Source organism: Schistocerca serialis, chromosome 2 (assembly GCF_023864345.2).
Source record: "Schistocerca serialis cubense isolate TAMUIC-IGC-003099 chromosome 2, iqSchSeri2.2, whole genome shotgun sequence".
Classification (NCBI taxonomy): domain Eukaryota; kingdom Metazoa; phylum Arthropoda; class Insecta; order Orthoptera; family Acrididae; genus Schistocerca; species Schistocerca serialis.
Genome location: NC_064639.1, coordinates 582175008 through 582195642, shown reverse-complemented (window position 1 = coordinate 582195642; position 20635 = coordinate 582175008). Strand labels below are relative to the sequence as shown.

Sequence of the window (20635 nt, the reverse complement as noted above, 5' to 3'; positions counted from 1 at the left end):
TAAAAATACATTCCTGCTACGTCTATAAAGGCACAGAACTCTCTCTGATTAAATCTGAGCCAAGTGACAGAAAGCAAATAATGCATAATAACAGTTCAAACATTCTAATTGTCTTATTATGAATTTTACAAGGTTCGGTGGCTGGAACTTTGTTGTTTATAAAAATTAGATGACACTATCTTTGTTACTGCTGGGAGAGAATCAGAAGCTCTAAAGCAAAAAAATTGATGAACCTGAAATGTCTAATATGTATTTGGGGCAAATGAATAGCTATTTATTCATTTAAAACTGTGAATAATTTTTTTTAGTCTGCACTTAATAGCAGTGATGATACCTCAGCTATATTTCTTGGCAATTACCTTGATCCAATACTAACGTGAGAAAACCGCACAAAATGTGTATGTAGGGGGGTGTGTCATACCTTGGAACACTTTTCGGACTTTGGGTTCTAGTCAGCCCTGTGTCATAAGTTTAATATATCTTCTTATTCCATTTTTAAATAATAGCATTCACTTTTCGCCTGCTGCTATTTTCTCCTGAAATTACGAAAATTAATCCAGAAGAGTAAGATCTCCCAAATGTGCAAAAATGTTGAAAGGTACAACATGGTCATGTACCTAGGAATAAATGTTCTACTGTTATTTAAAAGTGTTGCAATTGACAAAATCTTGTCAGTCTTGCATTTAATAGTCTTACCAGTTACGTTATTACTCTACTGCATACCAAGAACCTGTAAGTGGAAGCAAATTCATATTATAAAAAATTGGTTACAAGTTAAAAACAGTTTGAAATAGAAGCTATTGAAAACAAAAACAAAATTTTCATTTGCAAGACATATTAATTCACTAAGACATAGAAGAAACTCAGATCATGTGCAAATATCTCATGTTCCACTCTCAGGAAAGTATTTATGGTAAGCTCCATCCTTCATCAGCAAAACCATTATGTCAGCACTTGCTTTACAGTGTAAAGATGATTCATGAAGAAGACATTTTTCTTTTAAAGGAGAAATGATACATGTTGTTGCAGTGTGCAGTGTAATTTGCAAGTATCTAAAAGTATACACCATAAAGAATGCAGTCAGTACTATTATTATAAACATGGTTTTGATGAGTGGCTAGCGGACATTGAGAAATCAGAGGCATATGTTGACAGCTCTTCTCACTTTTTCTTTCAGTGGAAATTCATCACAGTTACATTTTGGAAAAGACTTCATCCATTCAGTCTTCTCCTTGTGCCCAAACATTAATTTTTGTGGTTTGTAGTCTGTAGATGGGTGCAATATATGATTCATGATTTCTTCAGAGTGGCAATATTATAAGACAGTGTGTGGTGGGATGGATGGAGGAAGACAGAGGCAGAAAATGTGAGGAGGGGTTGGGGAGGGGTGACTCGTAGCTCAGACATAGGCAATAGGATTGCGAGATAGTAATGCAGGAAGGAGAGGCAGCAAGTTCAAGGGTATCAGAACTGGTGAGTTTTTTGTGCGGTGCACAATGAAAATGTGGAGGTGTGACTTGGGAAGGTCTGAGAGGACAGAGAAAGAGGAGACTGTTAGGTAGAGGTTGGCAAGCAGTGGGGTAGCTGAGATTGAGGCAAAGATTATTATGGGAGTGAAGGATGTGCTGCAGGGATAACTTCCATCTGGGTAGTTCATAAATACTGACTCTGAGGAGAAGGATCTAGATATCACAGGTTATGAAGCAGCCATTGAACTGAAGCATGCTGCGCTGGGAAGCATATTCTGTGACTGGGTGGTCAGTTCTGCCCTTGGTCACAGTTTGGCAGTGGTCATTCATCCTGGTTAATAACTAGTTAGTGGTCATGCCCATATTAAAATGCTAAGGGCACACAACTAATAATAAAACAGGAGTGTGCAGCGGAGGGTATCTAGTGACCATTATCTGTTGACCCAGTTGAAAGATCATGTATTACATTAGATAAAAAAGATTGTGTGCTGTGAGTGCGTACTTTCAGTACACATACTGGAGCTTCATCAATCCCTGCTGACTTTTTATTTTTGTACTTTTTATTTCCATACAGTTTTACTGACTTAATGCTCTGTACTGGATTGCACCATCATTGTATGTATATTTTTTGCAGAAACTACATCATTTCTAGAAATATTTCTCTGAAATACTGGAACAGAAATCAAACAATTTTTATTTGCACTGAAACATTTATTGACCTATATCAGTTGTCTAGCCTTTTCTTGCTTTATGGCATGCTGGGCAACTTTGCTTTTGTTCAAGACCTGAAATATTACTTAATTGCAAATATATCAGTGTATTTCCGCTTGCAGAGCACCAGCATATCAACTTGATATTAGAAATAACATTTTTTGTTATGTGTTACAGGAATGGAGTGTTTTTCTGGGACAGCATTTGTCTGTGATAAGAGCAGACTCTGGTAGTATTGGTGGTGAATTGCCAGATTGGATAAGTAAGGAACAGTTAATAGATGTTTACACAATAAAGGTGGGCATTTTTTTAACAATTTTACTATTTCCTTCAGTTTTACAAGTCCTGTGTTTTAATTTAGAACTGACTTTACTTTGCTACATCCTTTAAAATGTACTGAGCGAGGTGGCGCAGTGGTTACCACACTGGACTCGCATTCGGGAGGACGACGGTTCAATCCCGCGTCCGGCCATCCTGATTTAGGTTTTCCGAGATTTCCCTAGATCACTCCAGGCAAATGCTGGGATGGTTCCTTTCAAAGGGCACGGCCGACTTCCTTCCCTATCCTTCCCTAATCCGAGCTTGTGCTCCGTCTCTAATGACCTCGTTGTCGACGGGACGTTAAACACCAATATCCTCCTCCTCCTTTAAAATGTTAGCAATTGGATCTTAAATGTAAAGATTTTATTTATCTGTCATAAAATGGTTGTTACAGAAGTCTAACTGTAAAATCAATAGTTTTTGTTGCAACATCAAATCATGTAGTGGTGCTAGCTATAACTGTCATTCATTGAATCTGTGTTATGCACAACTATGTGCATGCTTCTTTTTTTCTTCTTTTAAATTATGTCATTTAAATATGACATTTACAGTGTGAGAGCTCTGATCATTATTGTATCTATAGATTAGATTAGATTAGATTTTCGTTCCATAGATCCGTGCTGAGGAGATCCTCGTGGATGTGGAACATGTCAATTTTTTTTTTTTTTTTTTTTTTTTTTTTTAAGGTGAAATAACAATACTAATAGTATGAATATATACATCATTTGTTTCTATTAAAAAATTCGTCAATGGAGTAGAAGGAGTTGGCCACTAGTAAGTCTTTCAGGCTCCTTTTAAACTGATCTTTATTTGTAACTAAATTTTTTATGTTTACTGGCAAATTATTGAAGATGTGTGTTCCTGAGTAGTGGACCCCTTTTTGAACTAAAGTAAGCGCTTTTAAGTCCTTGTGCAGAACATTTTTGTTCCTGGTATTGTATGTATGAACTGAGCTGTTTGTTGGAAAAAGAGATATATTATTTAGGACAAGTTTGATTAATGAGTAAATATACTGAGAGGCAGTAGTTAGTATACCCAGTTCTTTGAAGAGGTTTCTACAGGACATCCATGAATTTACTCAACAAATAATACATATTACACGCTTTTGGACTCTGAAAACTTTTGTTTGACTTGAAGAGTTACCCCAAAATATTATACCATATGACATTATGGAATGAAAGTAGGCAAAGTATGCAAGCTTTTTCATTTTCATGTCGCCTATGTCTGCTAACACTCGAATTGCAAATACAGATTTGTTGTGGCGTTTCTGCAGTTCTGTGGTGTGCTCTTCCCAACTGATTTTATTATCAAGTTGTAATCCCAGGAATTTAAAACTGTCAACTTCTTCTATCTGCTCTTCTTCGTATTTTATGCATATGCTGGGTGGAAACCTCTTACAGGTTCTGAATTGCATATAGTGAGTCTTTTCGAAGTATAATATCAGTGAGTTGGCTTTAAACCATTTATTAATATCCATGAAAATATCATTAGCAGATCTTTCTAGAACTACACTTGACATACTATTTATTGCAATACTTGTGTCATCTGCAAACAAAACGAACTCTGCTTCTGACAGTGTAACTGATGAGAGATCATTAATGTACACAAGAAAAAGCAATGGTCCTACGATGGATCCTTGTGAGACACCAAATGTAATTTCTTCCCATTCTGATGATGACTGATGACTTAATTCACTAGTCCCTTGCACTGACACCCTTTGTTTCCTGTTAGTGAGGTATGACTTGAACCATTTTGCAGCACTGCCCGTGACACCATAGAGTTCTAATTTACTTAAAAGGATGTTGTGGTTCACACAATCAAATGCCTTTGACAAATCACAGAAAATACCTGCTGCTTGTAATTTGTTATTTAATGAATTAAGTACATTTTCACTGTAAGTGTAAATAGCCTTCTCGATATCAGAACCCTTCATAAATCCAAACTGTGTTCTTGATAATATGTTATCTGTGGTCAGATGGTTGAGCAGCTGCCTGTACATTATTTTTTCTAAAATTTTTGAGAATGCTGGCAAAAGTGAAATTGGTCTGTAGTTTGATGGTATCTCTTTATCCCCTTTCTTGAATAGAGGCTTAACATCTGCATATTTTAGCCAGTCAGGAAATGTACCAGTTATAATTGACTGGTTACACAAGTAACTTAGAATTGTACTAAACTCACAAGAACATGTCTTAATTAACTTTGTTGATATTTCATTGTACCCACTAGAATGCTTTGTTTTTAAAGATTTTATTATGGAAGTTATTTCTTTTGGTGAAGTGAGTGATATATTCATGTACTTGAAGCTATTTGTGAATGCTAGTTTCAGATATTCAAGGGCATTATTTACTGATCCTGAAAGTCCCATTCTATCAGTAACGGATATAAAGTACTTGCTATATAGATTTGCCACACTATGCCCATCAGTTACTAATGTGTCATCTACCCTTAGTGCTATTTGCTCCTGTTCCTTTCTGCTTCTATCAGTCTGCTCTTTCACTATATCCCATATTGTTTTTATTTTGTTCCCTGACATTGCTATCTTCTTCTCGTAGTGCATTTGTTTAGATGTCTGAATTACTTTTTTTTATATGTTTTACAGTATTCCTTGTATTTAGCTAAATCATCAGCATTGGAGCTATTCGTGGTCGACAGATACATTTTCCTTTTTGTCTTACAGGAAATCTTTATTCCTTGTGTAATCTGTGGTTTTATTATAGACTTCTGTTTAATTTGAGTAACTTTTAGAGGAAAACAGTTTTCAAACATGGTACTGACATTGTTCATGAATGTGTTATATTTTTCATTCATGTCATGAGCTCTATAAATATCTTTCCAGTTCATATCTTTGAGCAGTTTTCTGAAACACTCAATTTTTGGTTGATTGACTACTCTCCTGTACTCAGATTTAGCAGTCTTGATAATCTGCTTAGAATTTACATCTAAAACAAGGAGCTGCATGTCATGATCTGATAGTCCATTTATAACTGGTTTTATGATATGATTTTGTTCCTTTGATTTGTCTATAAAAATGTTATCAATGGCTGTCCTTGAGGATTTAGTGATCCTAGTTGGAAAGTTTACAGTGTGAGTTAGATTGAAAGACAACATTACTAACTGCAGTGAATGTTTACTGGAAGATTGCATTAGAAAATCTGTATTAAAGTCACCAGCAATCAAAATTTCTTTGTTTCTTCCTGTTAAATAACCCAAAGAGCTTCTAGATGATCTAAGAATAGATTATAATTTCCTGCAGGTGTTCGATAAATAGTTATTATTATATAGGATCTGTTATGGAACTCTACTTCTGTTGCACATGCTTCTAGATGCTGCTCTAAACAGAATTTATTAATGTCAATGTTCTTGAATTTATGGCAGTTTTTGATAAATGTGGCAACTCCTCCTCCATCCATATCTACTCTGCAGAAGTAGGAAGCTAGCTTAAATCCTGAAATGTCTAACATATCTATATCAGTGGTCACTTGATGTTCAGAGAGGCAAATTATGTCAATTTGGTTAGATGAATTCAGTTCATCGATACAAATGAGTAGTTCATCAACTTTATTTCTAAGTTCCGGAATGTTCTGGTGTAATAAAGATAACTGATACTGCATACTAATGGGATTGTAACTCCTTTGTCGAAGATGAACTGGCAGTTTCTGATTACTTTCTGTTAAACACTGTTTAAATGGAGGCTGTATGATAAAATCTGACTCAAACTGAGTGTGTCTGCCAATCTCTCTTAAAACTCATTTTCTTTCCCCCTTCCCTATCCTAAAAAAGGCGTCCCTCTGACACCTGTGACCACTGGTATTTTACCACTTGTGACAGTGTCCCCCCTTAAGTTTTCTGCAATCAACCCAGACAGTTTTCCCTTCCCTTTCCTATTGAGGTGAAGGCCATGCCTAGTGTAGTACCACCTATCGATAGCATCCACAGGAATCAAACCAATATGGGACCCTATATCTGTCCTAAGCAGTCACTCCAACTACCAAGTTCACCCTCCCTACAGAAGAGTTCAAATGAGGTCGATCATGGCGTCTCAACACAGACACATATCCCACACTCGTATGCTTCGTTGCTGATGCTATCATCACCAGGTCACTCTCTATGGAATATTCAGAGTCTCTGTCAATGCTATTTCCCGGACCACCCACTATAACCACGGCATCCTCCTTCGTGAAATCCTTGCATAAGGCACCTACATCCTCTGTTACCTGACCCAGATGTGCACTAGGCTTGAAAAAGTTTGTGACCTGGCACTCTATACTGAAATGCAACACTTGTGGAAAGTGTCATTCTATATAGAAACTAATTCATATTAATATCAGTTACACAATTTACTTTTGCATATCAAAAAAGTTCCATCACTTACACATACTTACATTTTCCTTTAGCTTTGCAGTAATATTTTCTGGCAGCTTTGTATTTTCTCAAATTCTTAGCTTACCTTGGTATTTACATTGCTTTAAGCTGAGAGAGGTTCATTGTTTCACACAAAATGTTGTTGCTACTGAACCCAAAAATAAATCAAGACGTTTTACAAAATTGTTATACAACATATTGTTGGCTTCCACCCTTTTGAATAATATTATTGTGTATTTATACAGAAAAATACAATTACTGCCCATTTGAGACGAGCACAGTAGAACAAAAATGATTATATACACTACAGGCAGAATTGTTGAAGAAGTGAGTGCACCAAGAAAAGAAGCCTCCCATCTGAGCAGGCACTATTTGCCAAATAGTGAACTCCCTACCTATTTAAGGCTTCAAAGTTAACTTGACCCACTGTGTACCAACTTACAGCATTATTTAAAATCTGACTTTTATCATTTTAATCAATTGCAAATACAGCACTTCAAGCAACAAAATCTTTGACATTTCACAGTTTACGAAAATAATTCTCTTAATCATTGCATACACATTGAAAATTGTCTTCATATTAGTCACATTGCCATCACATTCGAAAATTTTGTTTTTACTAAGTACAGGGAATCAAACAACAGTCTTATTTACACACTCAACGTCACTTTTACAACCTGTACACTTTTCTTCGCCACATAACGTACATTAACTGTAACTTCTTGCCCTTCTTTCTTGTTCTTTATAAACCAATGTTTGTTTGTTTATTTGATCATTTGTTCATATTGTGTGCACTGCCATAGTGTTCACGTGATTGTGATAAAACTTTGTCAACTTATTGCTTGCACTTGTACGAAGGTTGTAGGCATAGTATAATTAACTTACAGTAGGTGGCACATGAGTCATACCATATCTGAAAGAGCATTGAACATTTTGACGACATGTTCGCCATCCAACGTGAAAGATTTGTGGGAAAAATTCAGAGAGGATTTGAGAGAAAACACTTTGCACTATGTTCATACCATTAGCATTGGCAGTTCCATCAATTTTTCAGACAATATTTTCAATCAAACTCTAATCAAAATCGAGGACATATGCTTAAATGTCAGCAACAAAGAGCTCATTTATGGTGTGTTTGCACCAGAACATTCTGCATTTATCCTTTCTGATCACAATTTAGTGAGAGGACAGCAGTACAATGCCAATGATTTGCATGCGTTTGTTGAATCTAATGAACAACTCTTGTGTGCAGAACAAAAATTGGCCTTCAAAGCAATTTCAAATGCCATGCCAAATGGCAGAGGTGATTTGTTCTTCCTTGATGCACCTTGCGGCACTGGAAAAATGTTCATCACCAGTTTGCCATTGACTCACATTTGATTTCGAAATGAAATTGCTTTAGCTCTTGCTTCATCACATATTGTGGCTACATTATTAGATGGTGGATGAGCAGCGCATTCGGTGCTCAAATTGCCATTGGATATACAATTCTCAGAAGCTCCAACATGTAACATTTCAAAAGATGTAGCATGGCTAAAGTTAAAAAAAATTGTAAGGTCATGTCTGGGGTAAATGCAACATGGCTTATAAGAAATTACTTGGAGCAAGTGATTGAACTCTTAAAGATTTATGATCAAATGAATAATCATTTCTCATTTTATTATCTGGTAACTTTAGACAAAATTTCCAGTGATACTTACATTAACACCAGCTAATGAGCTTGATGCCTGCCTCAAAGCATTGCATCTTTGGAGATGTGCAAAAATTCACATTAAAGGCAATTATGAGTGTACATCTGCGGCACAATGCGTTGGCAGCTAAATTTGCAAAGCAGCTATTGAACATTGGTGAAGGAAAAGTAGCAGTTGATGCCACCACAAAATGTGTTTCATTTTCATTGAACTTTTGTTTATTCTGTTGTCCATCAAACATCTCATTCAGAAACTTTTTCTTCAAGTTGTCATCAATTATAAAAATCATAAATGGCTTCGAAAATGTGCTATTTTGGCAGCAAAAATCACTGATGTCAGTGCAATCAACCAAACAATTCAAGAGGAAATCTGTTACCTACAAATCGATTGACAGCATTGTGAATGCAGGTGAAATTGTTAATTATCCTCTCGAGTTTTTAAATTCATTGGAATCTTGCTGGTGTGACACTGCACAAATCTTCATTCAAAGTTAGTGTGCCAGTTATCCTCTTGCAAAACATTAATCCACCCCGACTACATAATGGAACAAAACTTGCTGTGAAGAAACTATTGCTGAATGTCACCGAGGCAATTTTTCATGATGGAATGTCAAAAGGAGAAGATATGTTTATTCCATGCATTCCCAATGTTTGAACTGACATGCCATTTGATTTCAAACAAATGCAGTTCCCTATTTGACTTCTATTCTCAATGATCATCAACAAGGCACATGGCCAGTCACATGAGGTGTGCAGATTAAAATTAGGAAATCCATGTGTTTCACAGGGCCAGTTGTATATTGTATGCTCACAAGTCAGACAGCAAAGAAATTTATTTGTTTTGCTGAAGATGGAGAAACAAAATATACTGTCAACCATAAAGCACTTGACTAATAAAGTCAGCAATATAAAATGAAATCATTTACACTTCTCCTTTATATATCATTCAGTTTCAACAAATGTACTCATTATCAACAACAACAAAAATATCATTCTTTCTATCATTCATAATTAAATAAGATATCTCTTTCATATTTCAAATGATATTATCACAATTATGTTTTCTGCGGCAGCAACATGCTGGGTACCAACTAGTGTGTGTATAAAAGAAATGGCATTTGGCCATTCCCATATAGCCATCCATCATGTTTACAAAGTATCTTTGTTAATGATTATCCTCCTTTATGCCTTTCATTTACCTCATTTTTAACTAAGCAAGATTTCCATCCCTCTTTAGCAATACCCTTAACTTTTTCAACATCATCATTTACCACCCGCACACATGCAACTTAGCTTAATTTACATCAGTCTTAATTAAGTGATTTTTCTTTACATCATTATTAATTACAAATGACTTGCCTTCCTCAACTTTACATTCCAGTACAATATTATCGACTTTGTCAACAATTGTACTCACTGCTTGCCCATGCTGTACACCAAAGTCATCAAAGATAACAGTATTTTACTTTAAAAATTTCCTGAATTATCCCTACATTCTTAAGATCAATATTGTATTTTTGTTTTGCATCAGAAAACAGTTGATTATCATCATTATACCAGAATTTATTGACCGCTTCTGTAGTAGCCTGACAAGAATCAACAAGGTCAACTTCCATCTGCATATTACAATGGTTTTGAATTTCATTTTGCTGAAGCAAATATCATTACCAAAACTACGTAATTTTGATTCTAAACTATCTTTTACATTTTCTAATTTACTGTAAACAATCTTTCACTGAATCTATCTGTTTGTCCAAATTTGGATTTAAAATATTAATGTCAGCGTTAAATTCTTTTTTTATAGTCCTTACTATTAAATTCTGTTTTAAGGTTATTACTATTTGTGCCCAATTTTGTATTTGAACTGCCAATTTTACTATTATTTTTGGCCATTTTACTATTATTTTTATCTATTTTCAAGTTTAGATTACTGATGTCCCTTTTAATGTCACTTTTGAGGTGGCTATTACTTTTGCCCATTTTTAAATTTAAACTGTCCACCAGACTTTTCTTCTATACAATGTGTTTCTTCATGCAATTCAGGTATAGTATTAACCTTTTCCATTGCATCGTAACTACTTTCTTCGCCCTTAGTATCACAGTCCTCCGGAGGTGAAGGTCTTGAAATCTCATCAATAACCTTAATGTTACCTGTGCTGTCATAAAATGTTGAATCTATCTCTGATTTACATCCACTGTCTTCCCAAGGGTCATTTTTAAATAGCACTTTTCCCCACTGATTTCTGCTCCCTTTTTACCAACATCAAGCACACTGTCTTCCACAGTTTTATCACTCATTCTGAAAAGATTGTAAGTAACACTTGGTAACATGAGCACTTGACCTTATATTTCTACTGAGTTGGTCACTGCTATGTACACTGCTTCATATCGCCAACTTCAACACTGACTGCATTTTCTTCTGTATTTCACCCTGGTGTGTTTACATCTGAACTTCTAGCTGTTTCTATTATTTGAACATAGGTAATTTTTCTAAGAGGTGTTCAGTCATTACTTAGAAAATATTCTGTCTAGGTTCGAATATCGGGAAACACACAATTTGTGTAAAACTTTTAACTACTAAACATGTGCTTAAACTCCTATGACAACAGCACATGCATAGATAAACAGAACCAGCAAGTGTATCAGCAAAGAGATATTTACCAGCCAAATGCTAACAGAGCTTATTTGAATGGTTCGGTGGTCTCATGCTGGAATACAGCTCTGAAGATCTTTTTCTTTTCTTTTAATAGGAAAACATTTGACTGTGTAGTCTGGAAAAAAATTGTGGCAGGTGCTTGTAGAGTTCGGGTCCCACCACACTTGACAGCAGTGATCATAAGTCTGTACAGTAATCACCTTGTAGATGTGGAGACGAGTGCTGGCATGTCTGGTTTCTTCAGTGTATCAAAAGGTATCAGACAGGGTTCTACATCTACATCTGCATCTACATCTATACTTTGCAAACCACCAAAAATTGCATGGCAGAGGATATGTCCCACTATACCAGCTATTGGGTTTTTTGCCTATTCCATTCTCTATGGAGTGTGGGAAGAATGATTACTTGAATGCTTCTGTGTGTGCTGTAATTATTTGAATCTTGTTCTCACAATCCCTAGTGAGCAATACGTAGCGGTTGTAGTATATTCCTAGAGTCATCATTTAAAGCTGGTTCTTGAAACTTTGTTAGTATAAGTTCTTGGGATAGTTTACATCTATCTTCAAGAGTCTGTCAGTTCTGTTTCTTCTGCATCACTGTTACACTCTCCCATGGGTCAAACAAATTTGTGTCCACTTCTGCTGCCCTCCTCGGTATGTGTTCAATATCCCCTATTAGTCCTATTTGGTTCAGTTCCCATACACTTGAGCACTATTCAGAATGGGTTGCATGAGTAATCTCCTTTGTAGACTGACTGCACTTTCTCAGCATTCGACCAATAAACCGACGTCTTCCACACGCTTTACCCACAACTGAGCCTTTATAATTGTTCCATTCCAGATCCTTACCCAAATAATTGTATGAGTTGGCCAATCCTGACTGTGACTCACTGATATTATTGTCAGAGTATACTATGTTTTTTTGTTTTGTGAAGTGCACAATTTTATGTTTCTGGATATTTAAAACAAGTTGCCAATCTTTGCACCAATTTGAAATCTTATCAAGATCTGATGGAATATTTATGCAGCTTCTTTCAGACAATACTTTATTATAGGTAACTGGATCACCTGCAGAAAGTCTGAGATTACTAATAATATTGTCTGCAAGTCATTAATGTACAACATGAGCAGCAAGGGTTCCAACACACATCCCTGGGTCACACCCAAAGCTACTTCTACATCTGACAATGTCTCTCCATCCCAGATAACATGCTGTGTCCTCCCTACCAGAAAGTCTTCAGTCTAGTAACAAATTTCACTTGATACTCCATATGATCAAACTTTTGATGATAAATTGTAGATGTGGTACTGAGTCAAATGCTTTTCACAAATCAAGAAATACTGCATCTGCCTGTCTGCCTTGATCCAAAGATTTCAGTAAGTCGTATGAGAAAAGTGCAAGTCGGGTTTCACATGATCAGTGTTTTTGAAATCCATGCTCATTGGTATAGAGGCCATTCTGTTTGAGATACGTCATTATGTTTGAGCTCAGAACATGTTTCAGTATTCTACAACAAATGAATGTCAAAGATATTGGATAGTAGTTTTGTGGTTGGTTGGTTGTGTGGGGAAGGAGACCAGACAGCGTGGTCATCGGTCTCATCGGATTAGGGAAGGAAGTCGGCCGTGTCCTTTCCAAGGAACCATCCCGGCATTTGCCTGGAGTGATTTAGGGAAATCACGGAAAACCTAAATCAGGATGGCCGGACGCAGGATTGAATCGTCATCCTCCCGAATGCGAGTCCAGTGTCTAACCACTGCGCCACCTCGCTCGGTTAGTAGTTTTGTGGATCGCTTCTACAATCCCTCTTGTAGACAGGTGTTACCTGTGCTTTCTTCCAACTACTGGGTACAGTTTTCTGTTCAAGGGATCTATGTTAGATTATAGTTAGAAGAGGGGCTAACTCAGCCAAAGGTTCAGCATAGAATATGACAGGATTCCATCAAGACCTGGAGTTTTGTTCAGTTTCAACAATTGCAGCTGTTTCTCAACATCACCACCACTATCACTAATACTTATTTCAATAATCTTTTCAGTGGTACAAGACTTAAACTGCGGCAAGTATCCTGTGTTTTCCTTTGTAAAGGAACATTTGAAAATGGAGATAAGCATTTCAGCTTTTGCTTTGCTACTCCCAATTTCAGTTCCTGTCTCATACGCTAGGGACTTGATACTAACTTTGGTGCCACTAACAGCCTTAACATATGACCAGAATTTCTTTGGGTTGCGTGAAAGATCTCTTGACAATATTCTGCTAAGGTAGTCACTGAAGGCATCATGCATTGCTCTCTTGACAGCCAAACGTGTTTCATTCAGCATCTCTTTATCTATAACCCTATGGTTTGTTTTACATCTATTATGCAGTAATCTCTCTTTCTTTTGAAGTTTCTTTACAGTTACCATTGATCACAGAGCTTTCCTCCCAATATGAACTGTTCTACTGGGTACATATCTATCCAGTGTGTGGTCAACTATTCTTTTAAACTAGAGCCAGAGATCCTCTACATGCTCCTGCCCTGTGCTGAAAGTTTCAAGTTTCTAATTGAGGTGTGACACTACTGATTTTTTATGTAGTTTACTGAACATATAGATCTTTCTTCTTGTTTTAGTTGTTCATTGTGTCTTTGTAGTCATGGTTGCCACAACTGGATCATGGTCACTGACACCTGTTTTGATGTGGACATCCACAAAGAGGTCAGATCTATTTGTACCCATTACATCCAATATATTTCCATCATGAGTTCGTTCACAGTTATCTGTTCTGGGTAGTTTTCAGCGAAGGCATTTAGTTAAGTTTCACAGGATGTCTTATCATACACACCACTAACAGAACTGTAATTTTCCAAATGAATTGTTGGATGATGAAAGTCTCCACCTATGACTGCAGTATGATTGGGGAACTTATGTACAAGTGAACCGAGGTTTTCTCTGTAGTTTTATGTTACATTTTGAGATGAATCTGGTGAGCTATAGAAGGATCCAACTATCATTTTGTGTCCTCACCTGATACTGAGTCTTGCCCAAACAATCTCACATCCAGCTCCAATTTCTATCTCAGTGGATTTGAATTTCTTTTCTACTATGAAAAGTACACCACTTCCATTTCCCATAAGTCTAGCATTTCAGTGTAACAGTAAATTTTCTCCAAAAATCTCACTGCTGTCATTAGTACTATGTGAACCTCACTGTTTCACCGGAGTGCTTCAAACTCTGTCACTTTGTTGCGAATGATTTGGCAGTTAACCACTAGGATTGTATTGCTCTCACCTGTGGGACGCATTTCTTTGAATCTTACAATGATACTTCTGGGTTTCCCACAACTGTTGTTATCTGGATTGGAAGGAGAGTTGCCTAATCTGAAAAAAAAAACCACTGTGTACACTCCACAGTCCACACACTGTCAGCGCCCTGGCTAGCAGCCTCTAATGTTTAGTGCAACCTGAGCCATTTAGGGCACCCTACAGTTCTCAACCCTGTGGTTCAAGACCAGGAATTCACAGCCTAGTTTGTCACAGAACTTTTGACGTCTCTGGTTCAGTCCTTCCACTTGACTCAAAAACATTTTGCCACAATCAGTTCTGGGGATAATGTGAGCTTCATTGAAATTCCATGCACAAGGCTGGTTTTCCGAACCTACTCTACCAGTCACTGGAATGATCCAAGTATGAGCTCAGAGCCTGACAACAGGCATTATTTGTTCCAATGTTTGCTACAGTCTGCAGTTGGTTGCATCCTGGGCCCTCAGTGGTTGCTGGAATAGCCTCATCAACATGTTTAATGAGGCTCCCAGGCATACACACTGGGTGCAGCTGGTGTCCTTTCCTATCCCTTGCTGCCATTTCCCTAAGGGATACCATCATTCATCATTCATGTGAACTGATGATGATTAATTGGCCCCTACCCTTTTTCATTTGTCTCTTCTTGACACTAGACAAAACAGGTTTTCCCAAAACAGGGGAAGTGGGTCCTACTGACTCAGTCTCAACTTGTAGATTAGGGGGATCATTATAACACCGTGAGGCCTCCCTGGTCCCTGTCCACACTGTACAGGATGCCTAGATCTACCACCGAAGCACCACTTGCAGTCAAATGGGTGAGTAATGACAGATCCTGTACTTCTGCAGAGGAAACGAGATCTCCAGGAGAGGATAGTACTGGAGATTTTCCAACACACTGATCTGCAGCAGCTGCCAATCAGCCAATCATTTAACAGTAGTTGAGATGATTTTCAGCAGTTTACAAAATTCAACCAACTTATCCCATGTTCAAGAACAGCATTCATTGTGAGTCTGCTTTTGGATGCTGCAATGTATTACAGCAGAATGAACAAATAAATTTAAACTGAGCCTGCTGATTGTCTTTTATATCTGTTGAGTTGAGAAAGTATTAATTCCCTACAAGAAGTTAAGCAAATGCACAAATGATATTTCTATTAAAGTAATAGAAAATTCTGCAGCAAAAAATTACTAATTTTCTAAAACTTTTTGAGGTTAATTTATGATAAATGTAGATAATATATACTCCTCTGTCAGAGAAAACTAATTGTAACACAATATCTGCTACAATAACTAAATCACAAATGTCAATTTACTACAAACTGATTATGCATGGGACAATGGTAACTTCAAAAAAATGATCAAAAATGCACATTTATTTGCATTGATATACAAAGATATTCAGCATGACCTGTTCTTTGGCAGTAACTGTGAATCATAGATGCTGATTTGCTACAAAATAAGTTATCTAAGAACACTCGTACCAATAACTTATGAAAATATAGTTTTTTAAGCATCTGAAAATTCCCAAATACCCCATTTCTCATTCAATTATACAGTGAAATTACAGAAAGATTGTTTTGAATAAGGATAGGCCTACTGTTCTCAAAAATTTTAAAGGAGCACACACAAGTTTAGCCTACCGTATGGGTTTATTGTGGCAGTCACAAATGTTTAAAATTTCACAGTACATATGAGTGCTCATACAATCAGCAAAAGATTATGCAGAAGTGATGTGACCAGTACAATATGCAAATCTAAAATTTCAAATCAGCACGGTCTCATGAAAGGAAAATTCCCACTGGCTTGCCGAGGAAGAACACTGCAGCATGAGTTTGTCTCAGGCAAAGTCTAGAAAAATGTACAGTTCCAGCAAAGCATGTCATCTGCTTGTTACAACTAACAATGCAATCTTTGTTTGCATTCTATGCCCCCCCTCCCCCCCAATTGGTACAACATCTATGTACAACATGTTATTAGAAATGCTCTCGATAGTTGGACTAAAGCCCTCTCAATTGGTGGTAGAACTTTTAACAACCTTTGATTTGCTGTTGACACCATGCTTTTAGCCAGCAGCTACAATGAACTTGCTGAGCTACTAGCAAAAGTAAATGATATTAATCCATCATGTTGTTGTTGTTGTAGTCTTCAGTCCAGAGACTGGTTTGACACAGCTCTCCATGCTACTCCATCCTGTGCAAGCTTCTTCATCTCCCAGTACCTACTGCAACCTACATCCTTCTGAATCTGCTTAGTGTATTCATCTCTTTACTCCATCATATATATCAGAATAGTCTCGTAAAATCCAAAGTCATGGTAACTAATTGAGAAGCACACGTTCAAGGCACAGGTCAGTTAGTGGAACTGGAAGTTGTGCACTCTTTCATCTATTCTGGGTCAACCATCTGCAACACAGAAAGCTGTTAAAATGAAATGAGAAGACAGATCATGCTAGCGTGAGTGGATGTGAAGAAGCTCACCAAGGTCTGCCAGAACAAAGCAGTGATGGCAATACTGAACACCACAGAGGTCCTGCATACTGAAACACTCATGTTTTCCATCCTCTTTTACAGTTATGAAACGTGGACAAGCAGACTATTGGTGCATTTGAGGTTTGGTGCTGGTCCAGAATGCTGTGCATAAAATAAACTGAAAGAAGAGATGTGTCCATTATTGAGCAACTCAGTATCTCCAGGTTCCATTTTCCTCATCTCAACCAAAAATTCTCCAGTTCTTTGGCAATACTGTGAGAAGAAATAGAGAAAATCTAGAGAAAAAAATCATGGTAGGGAATATTGACAACAAGAGGTCAAGCAGTGAGCAGGTGGCTAGGTCGGATCAAGAACATCTCAGTTCTACCTCCTCAGCAGGTTCTAAGAGAAACTGGTAACCATCTGGGATGGAGATGCTTGGTTCATGTTGGCATGGTGCCCAGCAATGAGCACAGTGTTGTTATTGACTGCCCTCTGGTCACTGGAAATAGTTCTAATTTCTCTTCCTTACTATGACACTAAGTGTCTTTTAAATACCTTTTACCTAATTACATTAATTATGAGTCACCTCTAAGAACTGTCATGAGGTCAATTATTATCTGCATTCATTACTTGCATGGACAGTAACCTAACCTTACTGGTCAGAAATATTATTTTGAACTTCAGCAATGTTGGAGCTTGTCAGTTTTTTGTGTTAGCAAAATCTTCTTCAGTATTTACTTATTTTCAGCTTGTATTTGCACAAAATAAAATATGTTGTTTTGTAATGCGAACTTATGATTGCAATTGGATTTGTCTTGATTCACAAAATTTTGCTAGTCAAAGGTAATCCCTATTCCATCATGATATAAACTGAGATTAGTGCTTACACAATGCAAATTTATGAGTTCAGTTTGATCTGTGCTAACTTTGTGCTACTCCATGATCAACAGCTTTAAACAATTGTCCCCAAGACAGGCATTCATACCCCATCACGAGACATGAATTTTACCAGGTCATCTCATCTTTATAGAGAACAAACAAAGTCATTATGCATTAGGTCACTGAAAATCAGCAGTTCTTACATGTTTTGATCCAACTACTGAAACTTTGTGCTAACTTGGTAGTGCCCCCCCCCCCCCTCCCCCTCAACTTACCTTTTTAAACAGCTGGTGAGCCAGTGCACTGCTGATATCTTCAAGACTTTGGGTCAAGACACCCTGTCCTCATTCCCTCACAACCTCAACACCTTCTCTCCCATCTGCTTCACCTGGTCCTCTAGAACCCAGCATGCCACCACCCTGGACGTTGATGGTTCCAGACATACCTCTAGTCCAGCATTAAAACACACCAACCACTAACAATACCTGCATTTTGACAGTTTCCATCCTTTCCTCACCAAAAAAATCCCTCCCATACAAAAAAAATGGTTCAAATGGCTCTGAACACTATGGGACTTAACATCTGAGGTCATCAGTCCCCTATAACTTACAACTACTTGTACCTAAATAACCTAAGGACATCACACACATCCATGCCTGAGGCAGGATTCGAACCTGCGACCGTAGCGGTCGCGCGGTTCCAGACTGAAGCGCCTAGACCTGCTCGGCCACACCGGCTGGCCCTCCCATACAGCCTGGCCACCCAGGCACTGCGTATCTGCAGTGAAAAGAACTCCCTTGCCGAATATGCTGAAGGTCTGACAAACGCCTTCACAGACAAGCACCATTCTCCAGTCCTAATCTGCAAACGCACCTCCCGTGCCATATCCCCACACCTCCCCAATCCTCCCATCACCTCCAAGACTCAGCTAAAAAGTAGTGGCCCCTTCGTCATCCAGTACCACCTCGGACTGGAACAACTCAACCACATTCTTCACTAGGGCAATGATTACCTATCAATCAGACCCTGAAATGAGGGAGACCCTGCCCTAGATCCTTCCCAAACCTCATGAAGTGGTGTTCCACCACCCAACCAGCCTCCGCAACATCCTAGTCCATCCCTCTGCCACTCCCAGTTCCAGCCCCTTGCCACAGAGATCATATTGATGCGGAAGGCCCAGGTACAAGACCTGCCAAATCCACCCACCCAGTACTTCCTATTCCGGTCCTGTCGCAGGTTTATCCTACCCATTAGGGGCCAGGCCATTTGTGAAATCAGTCATGTCATTTACCGGCTCTGCTGCAATCATTGCACAGCTTTTTATATTGGTGTGACTATCAACCAGCCACTGCCGAACTGCGGCCAAGATTAAAGTAGACCATTCTGTGGTGAAACATGCAGCTGAACATAACACACTTGATTTCAATGACTTCTTCACTCTGGATCTTTCCCTCCACCACCAATTTTTGTGAACTGCACAGATGGGAGCTATCTTTACAACACATTCTCTGTTACTGAAATTACCTTTGCCTCATCCTACAATAAACTACTGTCCCCACACCCTCCACCAAACAGTTTTTGCCCCCTGTCCTATAACCTCCTGCCAGTTGATGTTTCCTCATCCTCATTGTGCTTGCTCTCTCCCAATGCACTCACCAGTCTTTTCCCCTGTCTGCTTCTCTCACATTCCGCTACCCTCCACCTGTCCCAACAACCTTCCAGTGCTGTGAAAACATTGTTGTGCCACCGTCTATAGTAGTCCCTGCACGCTCCACCAGAGAGCACTCTTCTACTTCCCCACCCATACTCTACTATCCATCCCCCTTCCCTGCCCCACTACAGATTGCTGCTTCAGTTCAATGCAACAGTTGCAGTCCAGCAAAAGCGACTGAAGATAGCGGTCATGTGTGTGTGAGGTGTGCCTGCTTGTTTGAGTGTGCATATGTGTGTGTGTGTGTGTGTGTGTGTGTGTGTTTGTGTGTGTGTGTTTTCCTTTCTTTTATGAAGAGGCTTTGACCAATAAGTTAGTGTGTAATAATCTCCCTGCAGCTCACTATGTGATGTGTATGGTGAGTAGCAGTCTATCTTTTTCATAGTGGCTGAAGTAAAGTAACACCTATTTACAAAAATGGATATTAGAAAATGGCCTTAAGTCATAGACCCATCACCTTCCTTTCCATGTTATCAAAAATGTTTGAGAAGACAGTGAACAACATAATATTGAACTTCCTAAGAATAACCTACTAACATCTACTCAGTTTGATTTCCTTAAAGGCTTCTCTACTGATAATGTGATATATGATCTCCTGGATTCAGTTTTGTTACAAAAAATTATGTGAGAAGATTCAGACCAAATTTGGAAGGGGAAATAAAAATGGCTTATAGCTACCAGAAACAGAGATCTACATCTACATCTACATTGATACTCCGCAAGCCACCCAACGGTGTGTGGCGGAGGGCACTTTACGTGCCACTGTCATTACCTCCCTTTCCTGTTCCAGTCGCGTATGGTTCGCGGGAAGAACGACTGTCTGAAAGCCTCCGTGCGCGCTCTAATCTCTCTAATTTTACATTCGTGACCTCCTCGGGAGGTATAAGTAGGGGGAAGCAATATATTCGATACCTCATCCAGAAACGCACCCTCTCGAAACCTGGCGAGCAAGTTACACCGCGATGCAGAGCGCCTCTCTTGCAGAGTCTGCCACTTGAGTTTATTAAACATCTCCGTAACGCTATCACGGTTACCAAATAACCCGGTAACGAAACGCGCCGCTCTTCTTTGGATCTTCTCAATCTCT

General features: G+C 38.3%; 1 protein-coding gene across 1 annotated transcript in view; it reads left to right on the top strand.

The window, feature by feature from the left end:
- LOC126457597 (cytoplasmic dynein 2 heavy chain 1) overlaps positions 1-20635 on the top strand; it is an 808157-nt gene that overhangs the window by 683056 nt on the left and 104466 nt on the right. Inside the window, exon 61 of the mRNA XM_050094037.1 lies at positions 2358-2477. Within this exon, the coding sequence (XP_049949994.1) occupies positions 2358-2477 (120 nt within the window). The remainder of the gene's footprint in view (positions 1-2357; positions 2478-20635) is intronic.